This window comes from Plutella xylostella, chromosome 5 (genome assembly GCF_932276165.1).
Source record: "Plutella xylostella chromosome 5, ilPluXylo3.1, whole genome shotgun sequence".
NCBI lineage: Eukaryota > Metazoa > Arthropoda > Insecta > Lepidoptera > Plutellidae > Plutella > Plutella xylostella.
Genome location: NC_063985.1, coordinates 11,768,007 through 11,787,473, shown reverse-complemented (window position 1 = coordinate 11,787,473; position 19,467 = coordinate 11,768,007). Strand labels below are relative to the sequence as shown.

The window sequence follows — 19,467 nt, the reverse complement described above, 5'->3', positions numbered from 1 at the left end:
TTTGTGAAAATGGGTACCAACTTATAAGGATAAGCTTAATTCTGTCAACTATCCATACAATTTACCTACTTACTTTATTTTTCAGTGACAACAACAAGAAAATGAAAAAATCAACCAGACCCCTAAACCAAACATGAAATGCAGTATACATAACGTGACCATACGTCCCGCTTTGGGCGGGACAGTCCCGCTTTCAAGCTGTGCGTCCCGCTGTCCCCCGCGAGGGCAAAAATGTCCCGCTTTCATAAACTGACCAAACGATCATTTAAATTACCTACATTTTGAAATTTCATTCAATATTTAGTCCCCAAATAAAAATAGATTAAAAAAAAAAAAACAATATTTCCTTTCTTTCTTTTAATCACTTGAGACAACTATTTTTCTTCTTATCACTTACTCACATAGACTATAGGGAGTAATATGAGTCCGAGTTCCACCGAAACTCCGCGAGTAACTTCGTTCAGTGACAATCATCAAAGTAATCTGTATTAAATTGTTAAGTAACTTTACTGATTTCTTAATTACAGATGTGCGGGTAATTCCGAAAAATCAAAAATCCGGAAATTTACACTTTTTTACTAATTTTACGTTTTTACACGCACGCTCGGTCCTAGCGCCCTGAGTCAACCCAAGCGAGGTAGAAGATTAAGTTGCCATCAAGGTGAATGGTTCTACGGTTCAAAGTATGACTGCGTTTGGAAGAAATCGGCAAAAATCGGAATTACCCGAAATTCGGCATTACCAACCTGCACCTTATGAAAAAAAAAAAAACCTTATGATGTTAAAGAATTTCGTAGTGTCTGGTATGAGAACACCCAAAAATTTCGAAAAACTTTATTCCGAATTTGAAACACCGAATATGTATGAACCTAATTTACAAAATATTGCAATAACGATTTTATAATATCAATTTATAAAAATCGAATAGATATAATAATAATCACAAAGGTTTGTTATTACGATTGTTAAATACACGAACGTAAAAAAATACGATTACCTACTTAAATATACGAAAAATAAAATACAGAATTATTATAATCACGAAAATATCAAATCCGGACCAAAAATTTGATAATTCATGATTTTATCAAAAATAAAATGATCGTTTCAAAAACTTAAGAACCAAAACCTAAAGGTGTTAGGTGCACATAGATATCAAAAAACAAAGCGGAGCGCAGCGAAGCAAAAAAATATTAAAATGTTAACTAAGTTACATTCGGGGATTTGTGTTTTCGGAATATTAAAACTTCGGGATTCGTTATATAATAAAAAATCGTACATTTAAAACATCGAAATGATAACATTCGAAAAATTTACTTTGGTAATTTTAATAAATCTGTTGTTTGAAGTTTCGTTTATCAACTTTTCGTAATTTTCGTTGTTCAGAAACTTAAAACTTTACTTACTAGAACTATGAAATTCATAATTTAAAAAATCGTTGTTTTCATATTCGTAATTCGGATTTATGTAGGGTACCCGTCTGGTATATTTATAAAATTCTAAATATACCAACTTTACAAGATTATTAGATAGGTACATAAATATAAAAAAATGGTCATTCCCCATTCATGCATCACTTACACAATTCACTCTTTCATCGTAGGGATTGAACTTTCAATTGATGCACTGAGCAAACTGAGCGAAAAGATAAGAAGATAAGAAAGATAATACCTATATGTATTTTTGAGGGATATGAAATTCGGCAGGTGTCCCGCTTTGACAAAAAAAATAAATGGTCACGTTAAGTATACAGGACATTCATTTATCTGGGAATTCTGGGATAACAATATTACAACGGCCATCAGACCTCGAAGTAGAAGGATAATGGAAATAAAATACAGAAATGAAATTAGGCAATTGTGTATATAAGTGTTATAAAAACTCAACCGTCGTGTGTGTTATTTTATTCACCCAAATAAAGTTTTACGTCTACAAATTTCTTTCTTTCTTCTTTTATAAAGAGTAATAAGTAGGTAGTATCTAGTAGTAGTTTCGTAAAGTCAGGCATATCTATCCACACCCCTTTTATATTTAGGAAGAAAGTCGCTAATTCATCTTGATTTTATGGTTTGATGACGGCATCGGATGACACTGCGAAGGTGTGATGTAGTCATATTCCGATTTCCGAGGTACCTACCTATGTAAAATGTCATACTCCATATTAGGGGTTCAGCAAGTATTTTAATAATCCATATTCCGAGTTATCAAATTATCGATTTAGAAACAACATAGATTTGTTACTCAAATCATACATAAAATATTGGTAAAATTATGTATCACTTACGTTAATAGCGATGAAATAACACTGTTTTTTATCATTTCAAATATACATACTAAGTTAAGGTTTTCTATGTAACCATGATTTTTGGGTCAACAATTATCGTGTCATATTAAGATTCCTAGAGGATATTTTGTACCGCCGAATTAGGTTATAAGCTTGTCACGTTCATCATTATTATTATGTAATCAAGCATATACTTCAAATGTTATTATTTGTAAAGTTATAAGCTAAAAATCATGACATAGTATTTTTCCTTATACCGAGGGTAACTCGGAGTTAGGAACAACGTATAAAAATCAGGCCCTTATACCGAGGTATTTTGTTTTTGAGTTTAAAGGGGTTAAATTAGTTTAAAAAGAGTTAAAATTTAAATTTAATGTAAGTATAAGAATATAATAAACTAAATATAAACTATTTACAAAGTTGAACGTCGTATAAATATTAAAAAACACAATTATTAAATATGGCTGGCCTTACGTAAGCCGGGTCGCGTTTGTATGAAAAACATGGCGGCGTCGCCCTCACGGCACATTACATGAGTTTTTAGTAATTTTAGGCAATTTTAAACATATTTACTACATCAAGTAGTTTCAGTTAAAGATAATGAACGATTAAATGTAATTTTAGAGTATCCAAACCTATTAAAATGAGTAATAATCATGAAAATAAATATAACTCGAAATAAGGACGCCATTTTGAATACCGCGATATATGGACCCGTTACCTTAAATGAATTTTTTGATGACTTTAATGATTGAATGTGCCTATTTATTTACTTATAATTTAATTTAGCTTGATACTTTTAATTTTATATTGTTTTCTATTGACATTATTATTAATTTTTTTTAAGCATGACATTTTTTATTTTTTTTTATTAATATTGTTTGAATCAAGTTTGATCTACTGACACTAATTCTTTTTTTTAAATGTATTATTAATGTGCATGCAGTGTAAAATCATATTTGTACACCCTTCAAGGGTAGAATATAGCAGAATTAAAATTGTAATAACATCTTTGTACCTACCTATATTCAAGCAAATAAATGAACTATTCTATTCTATTCTATTCTATTCTAATGACGAAAAACTAAGTTTCGGAGCGCTTCTGCGCGAGCCACGACTCTACCCTTTTGTATTATACATGCCGATTGCACGACAGCTCTCTCTCGTACGTTATTTTTTTGTGAGTATAGAGTGACCCTCCTGGGTAAGGCATAAGGCTTCATATAATTCCGACAACGCACACGTGAGGTTGTAAAACGGGGATTGTTATGTTCCTGAAGATTCTATTCACTTGTTTAACTTTATCGCTGAAATGTTTATCGCATATTTCAGGTTATCTTTATTACATGAAAGAAAAGCTTTTAAGAATGAGTACTTAATTCAATTTTCAGCAGCGGATTACCTTTATGGAATGCCCGGCGATTTTCGCAAGGTCTATAGTATATAATGTGGAGGTGTTCCTATGAAATCATAGCATATATGTATATTTTCCGCTTAAAGGCCTTCATTTGATTGCTGATTAAACTGTACTTTTAAATATACTTTCATCCGACTCTGGGTAGTCACTGATGCTAAACTGACTGGCTAATCCTTCCACCACGGTGACCATCCCTAGACTAGCCCACAGATTAGAGAGCCTATGTACTAGCCCAGCATATGTCACCGACACGCTAGAAAATGAATGCAGTACTAACCTTAGCCGGCTCATGATACAGATGCGTGGTCGGCGGCGCGGGCGGCGGCGGAGGTGCGACAAGAGGCGGGGGGGCACCAGGAGAGGTCCCATCAGTACTATATCCTGTACTGTAGGCGCTCTCGGGGGACGACAGGTGAGGCGGGGGCGCGGTGTCGAGGGGCGCGGGGGGCGAGCGGGGCTTCTGCTTGCGCTTCTTGGCCCGCCCCAGTTGCGCCTCCATCCAGGACTTGAGTCGCGCCCCCAACATGCCAGGCCCTAGAGAGGAAACAATAAAAAATATCTTTATTTGCTACAAAATAGAAAAGATACGTATAAATGGTACAAAAGTTGGTCTTATTACTTATCATAGTCGGCCTATAGCAATCTCTACCAGACAAAGGCTGTTTGGGTTTAAAAAGACGTTTATTGCGCCCTTTTTTTCTATAATTTCTCTAAGTTTTTATATAATTAGGTAAGTATCATTCCTTTAGGTATAGGTTTATGGAATGCTAGCTAGAACTTTCACAATACAATACAATCAAATTCACGCGTCTGGCCTCGTGTAAATTCACCGACGATCTCCTTAACACAGTACATACATAAGAAAGCGACACACACAACCTACACGAACTTACTTATTTCACGAAATATGTCGCGAGTGAGAACAGCTCTGAATAATCAAGCGATACGACCGCATATCTTGTAAAAGACTGCGTATGTATGAATTTCTTTCCCTGAATAAAACATTTTGTAAGAAGCTTCGGAATCGCGCGAGGCGGGCGGCGTGGGAAAATTGTTTTTTGCCAAACAAAAGAGCATCGCGGGATAGACAAAAGCGCGACATTTTATCTCGTTCTCCCCCCTGTCTTGGTCGGTATCAAGCTATAGAACAAAACCTGATGGGCTGCCGTGTCTGCGGCATGCGGTTATGGCATCTGAGATACCAGTGTAATCATAAAATCTTAATACATATACCTAATGTAAGATGAAAGTTTGTCGGTAAGTCATCGTTATTATCCAACATACCTACTCACCTAAGTACAATAAAATTATTCACGAATTAACATAAGTTGTCCTAAAGTTAAGAAAGCTCTAGAGCCTTTCAGAATATAGACTTGTTTCTCAGTAGATGTAGATAATACTTTTGGTAAGTCGTCTTAAGATAAGAACGTGCCTTTCTTGTAAGTGAAATCAAAGAAGCTAAAAATGCATTTTTTGAAGCAGCAGAACGGAAAAAATGGCTCAAGATATCACAGATTATTATAAGAAATAATAATTATAGTCAACCCATCCCCTACAGTAACTAACTAACATGTCACCCATGTCACTCAACAAATCAAACACAAATAAATGCACTGTCTTCGAATTGACAACCCCGCGCCCGCCACACAATCATCGACACCCTCGTCGTGACGTCACGAGCCCTTCGGAGTATCGCATTTCGAGCAAACGTATCCGAATGCGTCGTAAAACAGCCCGCGGCGAGTACACCCTTCATTCTTCGGAGGAAATCAACGCAATAAACTCACGGGATAACACTGACTGAAGCGTATAAACTGCTGATTCAGTTGCTCCGTCGAATTCGCGGATGTATTGTAGTGATTGTAGGTGATACGGAGCTGCCACTTCCATACCAAATTTTTGCTATATTAGCGCAAACAAAAGCTGTCAATAAGTTAAAGAAAAATAGAAGAATAATCCCAAAATGGAAGAATTGACCGGCGGAATAAGAGGAGATGAAAAATCTAAGCAATTTTCACTAATATTTTTTACTTAATTCAATGACTTTTCTTGAATTGTTTTAGGTTTTTTAGTAAAGTACACACAACACCATGCCATGAGAATTTCCTCAATAAATCGGAAATTTTGGTGTAAACCCACGAACATGGTGTTTCGGCGAAAGTTTAACTCTCGTAAGGCTATTTCACTTCGGTTTATTACGCAACTTGGGTCCCGTGACGAAAGAGTTGGCAAACATTGAATTAAAAAAGTTGTGCGCAACTGTGATTTCGTGTTCCAAATGTAACTTTATCGCTCACTAGTGTTGGTATAAATTTGAGGGTTATACTCAGAATGATAAACGTAGCCATGGCCTGCTAGACAGCTGGCCATTATTAGCAAGATACCACACGGCAAACTTAAAACACCTTTAATTTACAACGTCCAGCCAGTATAGGACAGGGCGCTATTAAGACGTGACAAAAGTTCTCCGTCGCGCTCGCTCTTGAGTCTGCGCGATGTGAGTGAGCGCGACGCAAAACTCTTGTCACGTCTTAAATGCGCCCCGTACTAGCCCTTCAGAAACAGGTTAAAATAAAAACTTTAAAAAAATACCAGCTCTGCCAACCGCCCTTTCAGTAAAACCAATCCTTTCAGTAAATCAAAGGCGTCGACAGCCGACAGTCAGCAATAAAAATGCAATCACGTAATAGGTTTGTCCGCGATCGAAATTTCCCTTCCTCAATCCTCAGTATCTACCCCGCCTCTAGTGTAGTACAGTAACACCTTGCACGTCACCCGGCACTCTGCCCCTGGCTTAGGCTGCGCTTCTCAAACTGTCGGGAGCAAAATTTCATCTTCTGTGAGTTGGCTGGCAATATTTTCCGTATAGTTTTTCGCAAGTTGCTCCCGTTTTGCTTTATATATTTAGGCACTATTATATTTACATACATCAAACTATAAAATATCTGTTTTACGATCACGGATAAACCATCAAGTTACGTGATACGTTACGTTAAACAACAAACCTCTAGCAAATCTAGCAATCCATAAATAAACATGAAAAATCTTTGAAAAATCTAGTTGCTACGCCAGCGTGGCGTAGGCTTCGTAGCGCTGGCTACGACGCGGCGTAGCCATTTTGGCGTAGCACGTATGACTTCGGCAACGAGAACAATTTTTATAATCAAATTATATTATTATTAACTGTAATAATATCATAATTATTATAAGAACTTAATTTTAAACACCGAAAGTTTGTAAATCATGCAAAGTTTGAGAAGCATGGCAAGCTTAAAGCTTGAGGGAAGTACAGAGCTGCAGAAAAGACGGATGAGAGCGGCTTACCCGGAGGGGGCTCGTCACCTACCCGCTAATATTGCCAATCCATTACATGTAACCGCATCCGAAACGGCTTAGTAACTGGAGAAGTGAAGCCTGTGACGTGACGGTTCAAAAAAATATGCGCAAATTTTATAGAAAGTATGGATGGACTTGATTTGGTTTGCATTCCTTTTATTCAATTTATGATCTCAATTTTATAAAAAGAGGTACATATTTATCGGTTTATTAGTTTTAATTTAGTTACGGTGTATTTTTTCTTCCTTTCACGCGATTACGCCAAAGCTACTATACCAATTTTGTTGACTTTTGCCACCATAAAGTCATAATTATCTTGGAAACTCAAAGGAAAACCTTTTATGTTCAACTGAAATTACCTATTATAAAGGCTAAGTGGCGATGGGTCGACACTATTCGGGGGTCGTGTTGACCGAAACGGCTCACGCGGACGATCACGTGAGTGAGAATAAGGGCGTTAACACGTTACAGCGTGTCAGAGACAGCTGACTGAATTACGCACATGACTGTGTACGCAATGTTTGTGTTTTCCAAAAATGTTCAATTAAATAAGAGCGGTCTGATGGAAAAAAAATGTGAGTATGTGGACTAGTTTCTTGCTTTTACATAACTTTTTCAAGACTGAAATTTTATGAAAATTGAAAACCTATTTCGTAATTTGCATATCTACGATATAATTACAATATGTAACATACGTAATAAGAATACAGTCATGAAAAAAAAACAAATAGTTGATCGTTTTATTCAAAAATGGTTTTGATGAAAGATAATCCATTGAGTTAAATAAAATATTCAAACGGACCATTATCGAATCGCGAATCCGTGCAAAGACAAATGGTTACAACTTATTCTGGCGGTGCCCTGTTGAAGCCTCAGCTAATAGTAGCGATCCATTACCCGCCGCATCCGTAATGGCTTAGCAATCTACGCCGAAGTCAATCTAAGTTTGGCTGAAATCGATGTCGGTACGCGATTTTAAGTACGTCATTAAAACGAGATACTTTGAGGACATCATTAAGGCTACCTTTCCACCAGAGATGCGCTGTGCTTTGCTACGGAGTTTGATATCCACCAATCATATTCATTGGTCCACATAGCATAGCACTGGTGGGAACGAATTTCTTTCACTAGCTACCTAGCTTATTATCACATCTGTGATGGAAAGGTACCCTTACAAGAGATAGGTACTATGATGACATCATTAAAGCGTCTTTAGTAAAGCAGCGGGAAAATTGTAAATTTTATTCCGACCTTAATTCATTGGTCGTTGGACTCAAAATTGGGCTGTAAGTGTACGTTTTACGTGACTTCCACTGTACAAATTGCTGCCCGCATTCCCACCAACGATTGTAATTTGTATCCTAATGAAGGTCGTGTATGAAGTTTAGTAAAAATGCTTCCAATTACAGATTCGTTGGTTTGGTTATAATAAGTGATTATGTGGCGGTAAATTGAAATAATATTTGAACAACTTATAAATGAATGAAAGCTTGAATTAGTAAATAATACATAAATAACTACATGATTAATCTTAATTGTTTTCACTTTTATAGATTGCTATAATAATAGTTTTACTTATTTAGAATTCTCTAAACGGCCTAAATTTCTAATACCTAACAAATCCATCGAGTAAAGATAAAGTTAGAGCTCCTACTAGTCCTAGGTACTTCTCAGCATCGCAGCTAAAGTTAGCCGCTCGTAAACTTTCCTCGTTCAACCATCCATTACCGGGTCTCATGCGTGAGTATCTATCCGTAATGACAAACTAATCGATGGATCTGCAAGTGAGCCCCGGAAAATGTGTCGATTAGACCATCATATACCTACCTACTTCTGTAATAAAGATCATGATTTTTTAGTGTAAATAAGCAATATGGTTATATTTATTGCAAAACCATCATAAATATTACCATATTACACACATACACGATTATTTAAGCAGATAAACTTCTCTCCTCTCAGCCTATCGCACTACCAACCACTTTCTCGACATCACCAAAGGTTAACTGGTAAAGAATGCTACTAGCATTAAGTTTACTTCCATCAGCACATTAGATCGCCACATCGGCACTTCAACAATCTGTTAGCAATGTGGAAAGCGGAAGTTGTTCCTCGAATAGTTACAACGACGACGATGACGCGACGAATGCCATGAATGTGATCCTTCGGACAGACCCCCAGAACAGCCTTTTGCATGGGAGTGAGGTTCAGAGTTTATAAACCATCCCTTATGTCTTTATAGTATTCCATAATGGAGTACTATGGTATTCCCTTCTCAGATTTACAAGTTAATCCTAAATGCTGATTTAATAAATCACCGGCTGACACTTACTTAGATTTAATTAATTTGCTAGCTACTACAGATATTCAAAGTTTCGTAAAGCTTTGTCCCTTCCTTTACAGTCTCCACCAAAGATATATGTTTTTGTGTACAAATAAAGAATATCTATCTATCTATAAGTATATCTGTGGTCTCCGCATCTATTATTCCACCTCCGGAGGCCATCTGAATGGTTTCCGGACACAAATAGGTGCCCTATCAGGATCCTGCGGCTTCAGCCACCAATGATGTCAATAAATTACAGTCTGGCAAACGAATGTGGACCTTATCTCCTACCAAATCTTACCAGTCTTACAAATTCAGTGGCTGAGAATAGCTAAGGGATGGTTGTTAAGGTGCATTTTCGATTGGCAGGTCACGGTTGTGGTGTTCTTAGGTCGAGTTGTTTGTCGCAAGAGCAATGGGAGAGGGCCACGTATATTGAATGAATTGGGAAAACAGGTATGCTTGTTATCTGGAGTTTCAGACAAACAAACTACTAAGGTAGGTTATTAAATACCTACTTTGCTTTCTTTTACATTTTGCTTAGACCTACATAAGTATGTATAGTTGTCATAAACAAGCAAAAAATTTACATTCATTCTTAATATTTTTGTTAATACAGACAGACTTACATAATAGTCGATCGTTTTGTTAAAGAGTGCTGTAAATTCCTTGCATAGTTCCGACTCACCTCGGGCTACGACACTGAATAAAACACGAGACTATTCTGGTCAAAAGAGTCCTCTATTTTAGATTCCACTTCTATTTGTGTTTGTGAATTCTCCCCGCGAATGTGACAGACATTGCAGCGACCGACTCGGCCCCATCTGTTTATTCATCAAGTCTACAGAGGGTCCCCAGAGGAAAAATTAAAAATGAAACGGGAAAATTAAAACATCAAAACAAATTTAGAATACGCAAAACATTCATCACGTCACAAAACGTTAATCCACTCAACTGTCGCCGTTTTCCCTTCGCTAATTCAGGAAAGAAACACGGTGCGGGAATGAAAAACACGAAAAATGGGAGACGTGGGTTAATTAATAAATCAAGCATTCATTTAACTCACTCAACGGACAGAGACAGGGCATTTAAAGCACAAACAAAGAGATAGCTGCAAACTATACTTCAAAAAACTTTCTATTTTAACCCTGACATCTCTGTACATATTTGAGGTTGCAATATTTGTAAAATGTAACATGAGCCTATTTAGCTCATTTAGAAGTGAACGACTTCAAAATAAAATGTGTGCCATACCTAGGAAAACAGCACTCCTTGACAAAAGTATATTCGGAATGGCAACAAAAATATATAACCATCTTCCAAAAATACTAAAAGAAACCGCTGACATTAAAATATTTAAACACAAACTGAAAGATTTATTATTATCAAAATCATATTATCATATAAATGAATTTTTTGATGACTTTAATGATTGAATGTGCCTATTTATTTACTTATAATTTAATTTAGCTTGATACTTTTAATTTTATATTGTTTTCTATTGACATTATTATTAATTGTTTTTAAGCATGACATTTTTTATTTTTTTATTAATATTGTTTGAATCAAGTTTGATCTACTGACACTATTTCTTTTTTTTAAATGTATTATTAATATGCATGCAGTGTAAAATCATATTTGTACACCCTTCAAGGGTAGAATATAGCAGAATTAAAATTGTAATAACATCTTTGTACCTACCTATATTCAAGCAAATAAATGAACTATTTTATTCTATTCTATTCTATTTATGCGAGCTGTCCCGATCTGCGGGGGATCTGTTTCAGGGTATTTCAGCTGTAAAGCACTTCACATTTTTTTGGAAAGTGCTTCAAGTTCTTTGCGATGTTTTGGCATTGTTTTGCAGTTTAAAGTGTAACTAACGGAAAAGAAAAAACTAACCAGTTCATAAATTCGAAGGCTACCTGAAATCGTTGCCAAAAATACATTCATAGTTCCTACCTAGCTCCCATACCTACTTTATTGCTGGGTAGACTAGGCGCTAGTAAAATAAAATAGTAGTTGAAAATAGGAATCGAATTTAGATATCGTAAGTACCTATCCTCCTTTACTAGCAGTGTAATTGTAGTTCGTAAGTATTTTATAGATCCAGTTAAGCGGACAAATAAAAAAGAGTTTGCTTCGAAATCGCCCCCCTGAGGTTTGTGGCTGTAATAAAAGTTGTGATTGTCGGCCATCTATGACTTTCTGTGGTTCTCCAGTCGCTTTATGCTTTACTTACTTGTATGTAATGTAATATATGTTCTTAGATGTGCATCAGCACGTAATCCACTGCTGCCTTGCTGCACATACCTACTTCTTCTCGGCCTTTACCAAGGATCGCCCTCAATCTTAGCTTTTTATAATCGCAAATCTTTGTATGCTTTACTACAAGACCATATATTATAATTAGCAACCCTTCTTTCAACATTACGTACGTTTAGAACGTACGTAATGTTCGGGGCTGCGTTATATTATGTGGCGGCGCCTTAGCATTATACCTACATAGGTCTACACTAACAGCAAACGAAGTTAATCAACACAACAACGAAAAGAAAGCAATACAATTTATCTGACAATCTTTGTTTAAAAACTGAAAATCATTTCACAAATTGTAAGAAATACTGACGGATGGCGCTGAAAAGGCTGTTTCATGATATAGAAGGAGGAAAAAGCGCATATCTGGGGGTCACACTTACTTACGTAAAAGTAAATTTCACGGCGCTGCTACGCTAACCACGGCTCTATCTTGTTGCATTAAACGTAACGATTGCACGACATCTTACATTCTTTCGTTTTTTGTAGGGTAACCCCTCTGGGTAAGAAGGGAGGGTAGAGACTAATTGTCATTCTCTGTCGCTCTCTCCCGGTATTCGTTAACTCAGGGACATTTAAAAGCTCGCAACATATTGACTGCATTATGTTTGTAGCTTTTTACTTTTAAAATCATCAGCGTGTATTATGCCGACGAACCTATTATGCTATGCCTCTGAAGATTATTATGAGGATAACTCCTCAAAATAATATTGTTTATGGTACATTTTAATGTTACCTACATTTAAAATCAATTCAGTTAAAGCCGCCTCACGACTCAATTCCGCACTGTAAATAAGTACTGAAGTTGCCAGTAAAGTTACAATTTATTGATTCGTGCAGAGAGTCTCATCTAAAACAATACGTAAGTCGTAAATTACAAAGGGTTTGTTTGAAATGTTTCGCTTCAAATCAAAGCTCAGAAAACAGAGGCCTTACTTATTAATAGTACTTACTTGAAACTTGAATAATAATAAATTAATAAATTATTAATAATGAATTCATCTCATGATTGAGCGACAACTTTGTCGTGTATAACTTCGCTACGCCATGTCATACCACAAACAAAATAACTGAATCACAACTTCGGGCTAACAGGAGCAGAAGTTATGTCATACGTTATCACATAAGTATGTAGGTGCCAGGCTGCTGGCTGTTTCTGCTATTTTAGGTAACTACTTATATGTTAATTCTAGCTAGTATTCTACTGATTTATGTGAAGATCTTGATGATAGATGAATATTCTGAAAGGTAATTTATTAACATGTTGATAAGAAGAAGACATTGGTATCATCTGTATGTTGAACTACCTACTCTAGTCTCCTAGACCTACACTTCAGACCTACTTAAAAATAAGCATTTAATAAACTTGAAATTAATTATCATGTGACCTTAATATTACTATAGAGCTTCCACTATGTTATTGTATTCTTGACGTTTCCTTATGTCTGGTAAGTAAAGTTGGTTTTCGTTTGCAGTCATCAAATATGTATGGGATTTCGACTGTCAAGAAACCAATAATATAATGGACAGAGTTGGAACAGAGTATAGTTTCTTTTATGACACCTGTCTAGGTCTTATTTAACAAATAGGCGAAAATTGCAACCGTATTCAATTTGCCAATTAAGCGCAATAATCAGAAACCAATCCCAAAATCACTTCACCAAAGCCCGACCAATCAAAAGCAAGCAACTAGTAGACTAAAGCCTCAGCTAACGAACTCATTTCAGTCACCAGTGAGTTGCATTCAGGTTTCAGGTGAATATGAAAATTCTGCATAAAAATAGTAAAAGTTCCGTCTGTCTGCAGCCTGATTACAGGCGCTTTCAGTTCGCAACCAGTGCTGTGCGTTCCGTCTGTAAAAACAGGAAAAATCGCGATTTTACAAACATTCTTTGTCATTTTCAGATATTTACCTATGTAAAGTTAAATAGATATTAAAATTAAATTACCGATTTATAATCATTTATGTTGAACAGATAGGCGCTTAAATAAAGGCGAGCTCCTACAACTAAGCGCCCAGTTTTTAGAAATCAAGTTTGAAAAAAAAACAGTTTTGTAATTCTTACTTTTTGCCTGTGCCTAGGCACTATTGGCACATCACTAGTACCGGCACTGTGCGCAGGCTGTACGGGAGGCTTTGTTATTACTGTGCAACTATTTCATTTAGCTTTGCTCGTTTTAGGCATTTTGTTGCAACGTTTTTTGTAAAGGTATTATTATAACTAGCTTCACTGGCTAGCTTAGCATCGTTTTACACGTTTTAATACCCGTTTTGTCCTGTTTTTATCTAGCCTGTGGTGTTTTAACCAAATTTACACTAAAGCTTTTAGATTAGTTAAGAGCTTTTATTTTTAAAAAAAATTTATTTTATACAATCTTATATCATAATTAAAGTACATACCATGCTAGTGTGCTCGTTCTACTCACGATGATTAGAGTCATTTAACAACTTTCTTTCCCAACGAAATGTGGTAGGTAGGTACTACTCGTATATAATTTTTTACGAATAAGTAGAGTTAACTACAAAACTCATACACACTCAAACAAGTCGCCACTAACTAAAGTTAAAAATAATGAGTATCATGCACGCCATCGTTAGTTAGACCCGCAAAGTTTTGCAGAAAAACTTTGCGTACTCTACTGGTCGAGTTTCCTAGTTATTTATAGAGTATCCCGAAGTTTCATCTTTATCCACTACGAAAATGTTACAAGCCAGTCAAGCCAATTTTAACTTTGGACCTGGATAAGTTGTTACTTCTTAGCTTCCACCATCACAAAACATCATGTACCTAGGCTGAAAAACAAAAACATAGTTAAGATAACCTTCTTAAATTAGAAAAACAGAACTTTACAAATTATTATTCTAGCCATATACAACGTCTTGAAAGAGGGCAAAGAAAAGAACAACAAAGGTTATTATCGGTATCCGGGTAATCCTACGAGCAACTTTATCTCACTTCCCCAACACCTGTAAGTTTTCCCGCGAGATTACAGAATACACCCCAGACGTCTGCGAGCGCGGCGAGGCAGCAAAAAGGTTGTGTTAGGACTTGAAAATTGCAACTCCTTGCTTAGCTGTAGGCACGTGAACGAGCGGTGGTGGATACTGGCCGTAAAGATTACCGAGATTTTCAAAAATAGAACGCAAGCTTTACAAAAGGAGGTCGTAGGTCGTCAAAGCTTTTTTATAGCTGGAAAACAGTTTGTAATAATATGAATGCTGTTCTAAATTTTAACGTTAATCGGGTGTGTAATAGTGTGTAAGTATATTAACTAGAATTAAGGCATTGTAAGGTTAAGCAACACAACATTTAATTTAAGCAGACATTTTCAATAAAATATCAATGTACCTACGTGTCTACCACGATAGTTACACTAAGTAATACTTCTGAAACCTAGAGTTCTACAGTCTAACGCCTAGCCACGACCGTCTGTGAGATGGCTGGGAATTCTAAAGATTAAAACGCTGCGCCAGTTCTATGCACTTTTGAATGGCGTAGTAAAGTGCCGCGAACATACTTTTATTATACGAAAGTTTAATTTCGCACTCCAGTGGGTCTGGAACTTATGAAGCTTCAGTAGCCATCTTAGCACGATGGTATTGCTTCAGATATTATGAATTATGATGGAACGTAGGCTACGTACTTATATTTTATTATACTGAATAGCTACCTAGGACCTAGGTATACTAACAATGTAACATAATTGCATTTAGTTTTATTGTTACTCAATTATTTGGTTAAGAACTTAAAAAATAAGGCTAGGTGTTATAAAATAACAAATAAACACCTATACGTACTCAAAACAGCATTTTCCTATGTTTTCCTACAACTTATTTCATAAAATATGAAAATCCCCTTCACCGTAAACAACGCAAGACGCTTCAAACTTTGCCTCACAAGGCGGGTGTCACTCTATCTTACGAAAGATACAATTTCGACCTAACAACGACTCTAAAAAAAAAAAAAACACGCACTCACGCCTTGTACTAATGTACTCCCTTGCGGGGTAGGCAGAGGTGCATTGCTGCACCCACTTTTCGCCAGAGTGTATGTTAGTCCCAATGTAATAGGGGGCGGGCCTATTGCCATTTTACGGGCACATCCAAGACCCGAGAACAAATATCTGTATTTAAACAAATATCTGCCCCGGCCGGGAATCGAACCCGGGACCTTCGGCTCAGTAGTCAACAACGACTCTATGTCATTGTATTAAACGTACTGATCGCATGACAGCTTTCGTTCGTTCGTATTTTATCACGATAGAGTAGCCCTCCTGAGATAAGACGCGGGACGTCTAAAGAAATTGCGAACACTTTAAAAATGCAGCGAGCTCGCCTCGCCATAGAGAGCATGCCTAAATGAGCACTGTTTGTATGTAATTGTATGGGATTTGTATGGAACCGAGAGAGCTAAAGTGCCGGTCGCAGTCTCATTGCAGGGTTAGGCTTGCTTTTGTGTACCTGCCGTCTGTTGGACGTTTTGTTATAACGTAAGCTGACTCTATGAATATGTAGACGAGGTTGCAACTTGTATAGGAAGTCTTTTGAATTGAGCTCTTGATTTGAGCTGCAAGGTTTATCGTAGCATTTCAGTAAGCACTTTATTATTTTAAATAGAGTCTACTTACGTTGCTTTTATAATGTTATATGAATTATATAATAATAATAATAATATGTGGGGACATCCCGGACATCTCACACACGGCCATCCGACCCCAAGCTAGGCAGAGCCCGTGTTATGGGTATCGGACAGCTGATATATCAGCATAAATACATAGATAGATATACATATTAAATATAAATATCAACACCCAAGACCCGAGTGCAAATATCTGTCTTTAAACAAATATCTGCCCCAGCCGGGAATCGAACCCGGGACCTTCGGCATAGCAGTCAGGGCCACTAACCACTACGCCATTCGACCGTCAAACCGAATTAAATGTTTAGTAAATTACTTTTGTATAAAAAATATGTAAGTAACTGAATATCAATTTACAAGGTAAAAAGGAAATGATTTTCAACTCGTTAGTATCATTAACAACGGCCCTTTAGGGAAAATTTAATTTTAATGTTAACATGCATGAGCTTGTTCGTGTAATGGGCCGGTGTGTTATCGGTTTCACGTGTAAAATGTGAACAAGATTTAAGATTACTTTTTAATAGTTGTGAGTTTTAATGTTTTTCTTTCTACATAACAAACTATCTAAATAGACAAATAAAAAGTACACTTTAAATGATTAAAAAAACTCTCTAAAGCCAACTAGCAAACTGCATGAAAACGATGAAACACTCAGGCGAAAAAACAGCACATAAATTCCTCCACTGCGCCTCATCCTTCACTGCTATCGCTGTTATGAAATGTCCCAAATTCGCATTCACAGCATCCCTTCAGAAGGACGCTTGAACTAACCTCTTCACAGGGGCAGTGGGCTATCGAACTCGCCGCGCAACAAACAGGGATGCAGCCATCCACGTGCCGACACCGGAAATCACAGCTTCCTTCACCAAATACTGTCTTAAAACCTATACGAACTTTTTGCTCGAAAACTTGTTTTGATATCAAAGGAGGTTTTACTTACAGGGGCGCGCGGAGTGTGGTAGAAAAGAGGTTTAATGTTGTTGGTGTTGTTGCACGCATTCCGTGCGTGCGTTTGGGGCACGCTACGCGTTTTGACTGAACGCTGAACGCTCGCGCACGCGCGTGGCGCGATACGAAGCTACCCCGTAGGTAGTCGGAGGGTTTCAGGGTTCGTACTACGGTACCCTACAAGTAATTTCCGGTGGTAGTATTCTATTAAATTATGGTAATGTGCGGTTCTGTCGGAGCTAAGGCATTCGGTTGGGTTTTTGTTAATGAAATGATGATTATGATAATAAAGTTTAGGTTAGGATTAGGATTTCAGGATGATTGTTACAAGATTTACTGTTGTAGCTGTTCGTAGCGTTTTTTGCATATCTGTAGCGATCTCGTAGAAACACGTTTTTTTAGTTTCAACTTTTAAGAATCTTTTATCAAAACATAAAGTACCTATCTGCCTTCTTATTAAAAAAAAACCGCAGCAGTGACGTGCATATTTATGCGATTTTCAGTTGCATAAAGAATATATTTAATTTCACAGCTTGTACTGCAATTAAGGGTTTCTGCATGGTTTCTGTGGTTATGTTAATATTGGCCTGTAATTTCATCGCGTCCCGCCCGCCCGTGCAAATACGCCTTCGACAAACCTCGGGGACCATTACGCTAAATGTCTTGACATTCTGACTGAATACAAAATGCCTAACAACTTCCTAACAACAACAGATGACGGAAAAGAGGGGTGTTGTAAGTTTCACATGGACTTTGTATATAGGTGCTATTTTAGTAAGTATGAGGCGACGTTGTAAGATCTAGCCCCTAAACGGATGAACTGTTTTGAATGCGTTTTTTAAGGTAAAAGTACATAAAATACTAAGCACTTACCTACATATAATATTTAGGTACAAATTAGTAATAAAGTTAAATGTTTTGGCAAGTTTTTTATTAGGTGTTTTAAGTTGCTTGCAACCTTTTAAGGTTTTCTTTTTGGTCTCATTATAAAATATAATAAAAATTTTCGCATGAGTTCACATACATAATACGAATCAACCTGTATGCATACACTTAATAATCCGCCCAATGTAAACGCGGCCGCCCGCCCGTCGTCCCGCGGCGGCGGCCATTACCGTAATGTCCCAACGTTGCGTCAACGTTGAACAATAAAAACAAACTCGCGGCCCGCAGGTCTAAACTCTTACCTCGCCTACTCACTTATTCATGCCGGCCATTGCCATTACGACCAACTTACAGATTTATTTATTCAGCTCTGGATTCTGCTCTGTCCATGTCGCTGCGATTCTTTTTAACCCTCGACTAAAAAGAGGGGTGTTGTAAGTTTAACATGTCTTATGTATCTGTCTGTGGTAGCGTAGCTCCCAAACGGATTAACGGGTTTTCGATTTCTTTATTGGGGTTACCCTGAGTGTTCTCCTGTCCTTAACAAATAAAGAACTTATGTATCTATCTAATTGCCGTATACAGGGTGTTGCAAAAAGGGTATACTAAGCCGACCTAGTATACCCTTTTTGCCAACATCCTGTATGCCTAAGTAGTTACGTAACGTAAAATAATGATAACCCCTTTACACGGAATCGTGACATAGTAACGCGTGTGACCTAACTTAGAGCAGAGGAATTTCATTACAGCGCAGGACTTGTCACCGTTTCACTTCTACTTTACATTATTGCGTGCATATTGCGAGATAGGAGTCTAGATATTGTGCGGAAAAGTTACGTGGCGTATCGTAGCGTAGGACTTTAGTATTTAGGGATAAATATTTAATTTTAAGCTGGTAAGTGGTATAGTGTGAAAAATGATATAAGTAAGTAGCTACTTATTAATATTGGCATTAGACCCGTCCAGGACTGCATCGGAATCCTAATAGATATTGCACTTTTTAGAAATAAACTAGAGAGGTACGTAGATACGATACAAAATGTATGAATCAATTTAATAAATTTCGTAAAACTTTTTTGGGTGTGAAAAAAATGAGGGTGACCGTACCAAGCAATGACGAAAGAAAGTACCAAGGGTATCGGAAAATCTAAAATAATTGAAATCGAAATTATCAGAGTTAAAAATAAAATTTAAATTTCGCGCTAAAGTCAAAACGTTTCGTTGCACACATCAAAATCTAAGTTTTATAAAATCTTAATCGTATAAATTTTAAAAGTTATGAAAAAATTGTTAGTATTTAAAGAGAGCTTTTACC

At 36.8% G+C, this 19,467-nt stretch overlaps 1 protein-coding gene across 1 annotated transcript in view; it reads right to left on the bottom strand.

Annotated features, from left to right (window-relative positions):
- The window catches only part of LOC119692348 (formin-like protein 7), a 41,435-nt gene extending 24,094 nt beyond the window's left edge, over positions 1–17,341 (bottom strand). Inside the window, exons 1-2 of the mRNA XM_048633386.1 lie at positions 17,260–17,341; positions 3,979–4,235 (exon numbers count right to left, since the gene is read on the bottom strand). Of these exons, the coding sequence (XP_048489343.1) occupies positions 3,979–4,227 (249 nt within the window). The 5' untranslated portion in view covers positions 4,228–4,235; positions 17,260–17,341. The remainder of the gene's footprint in view (positions 1–3,978; positions 4,236–17,259) is intronic.
- Between the last annotated feature and the right edge of the window lie 2,126 nt (positions 17,342–19,467).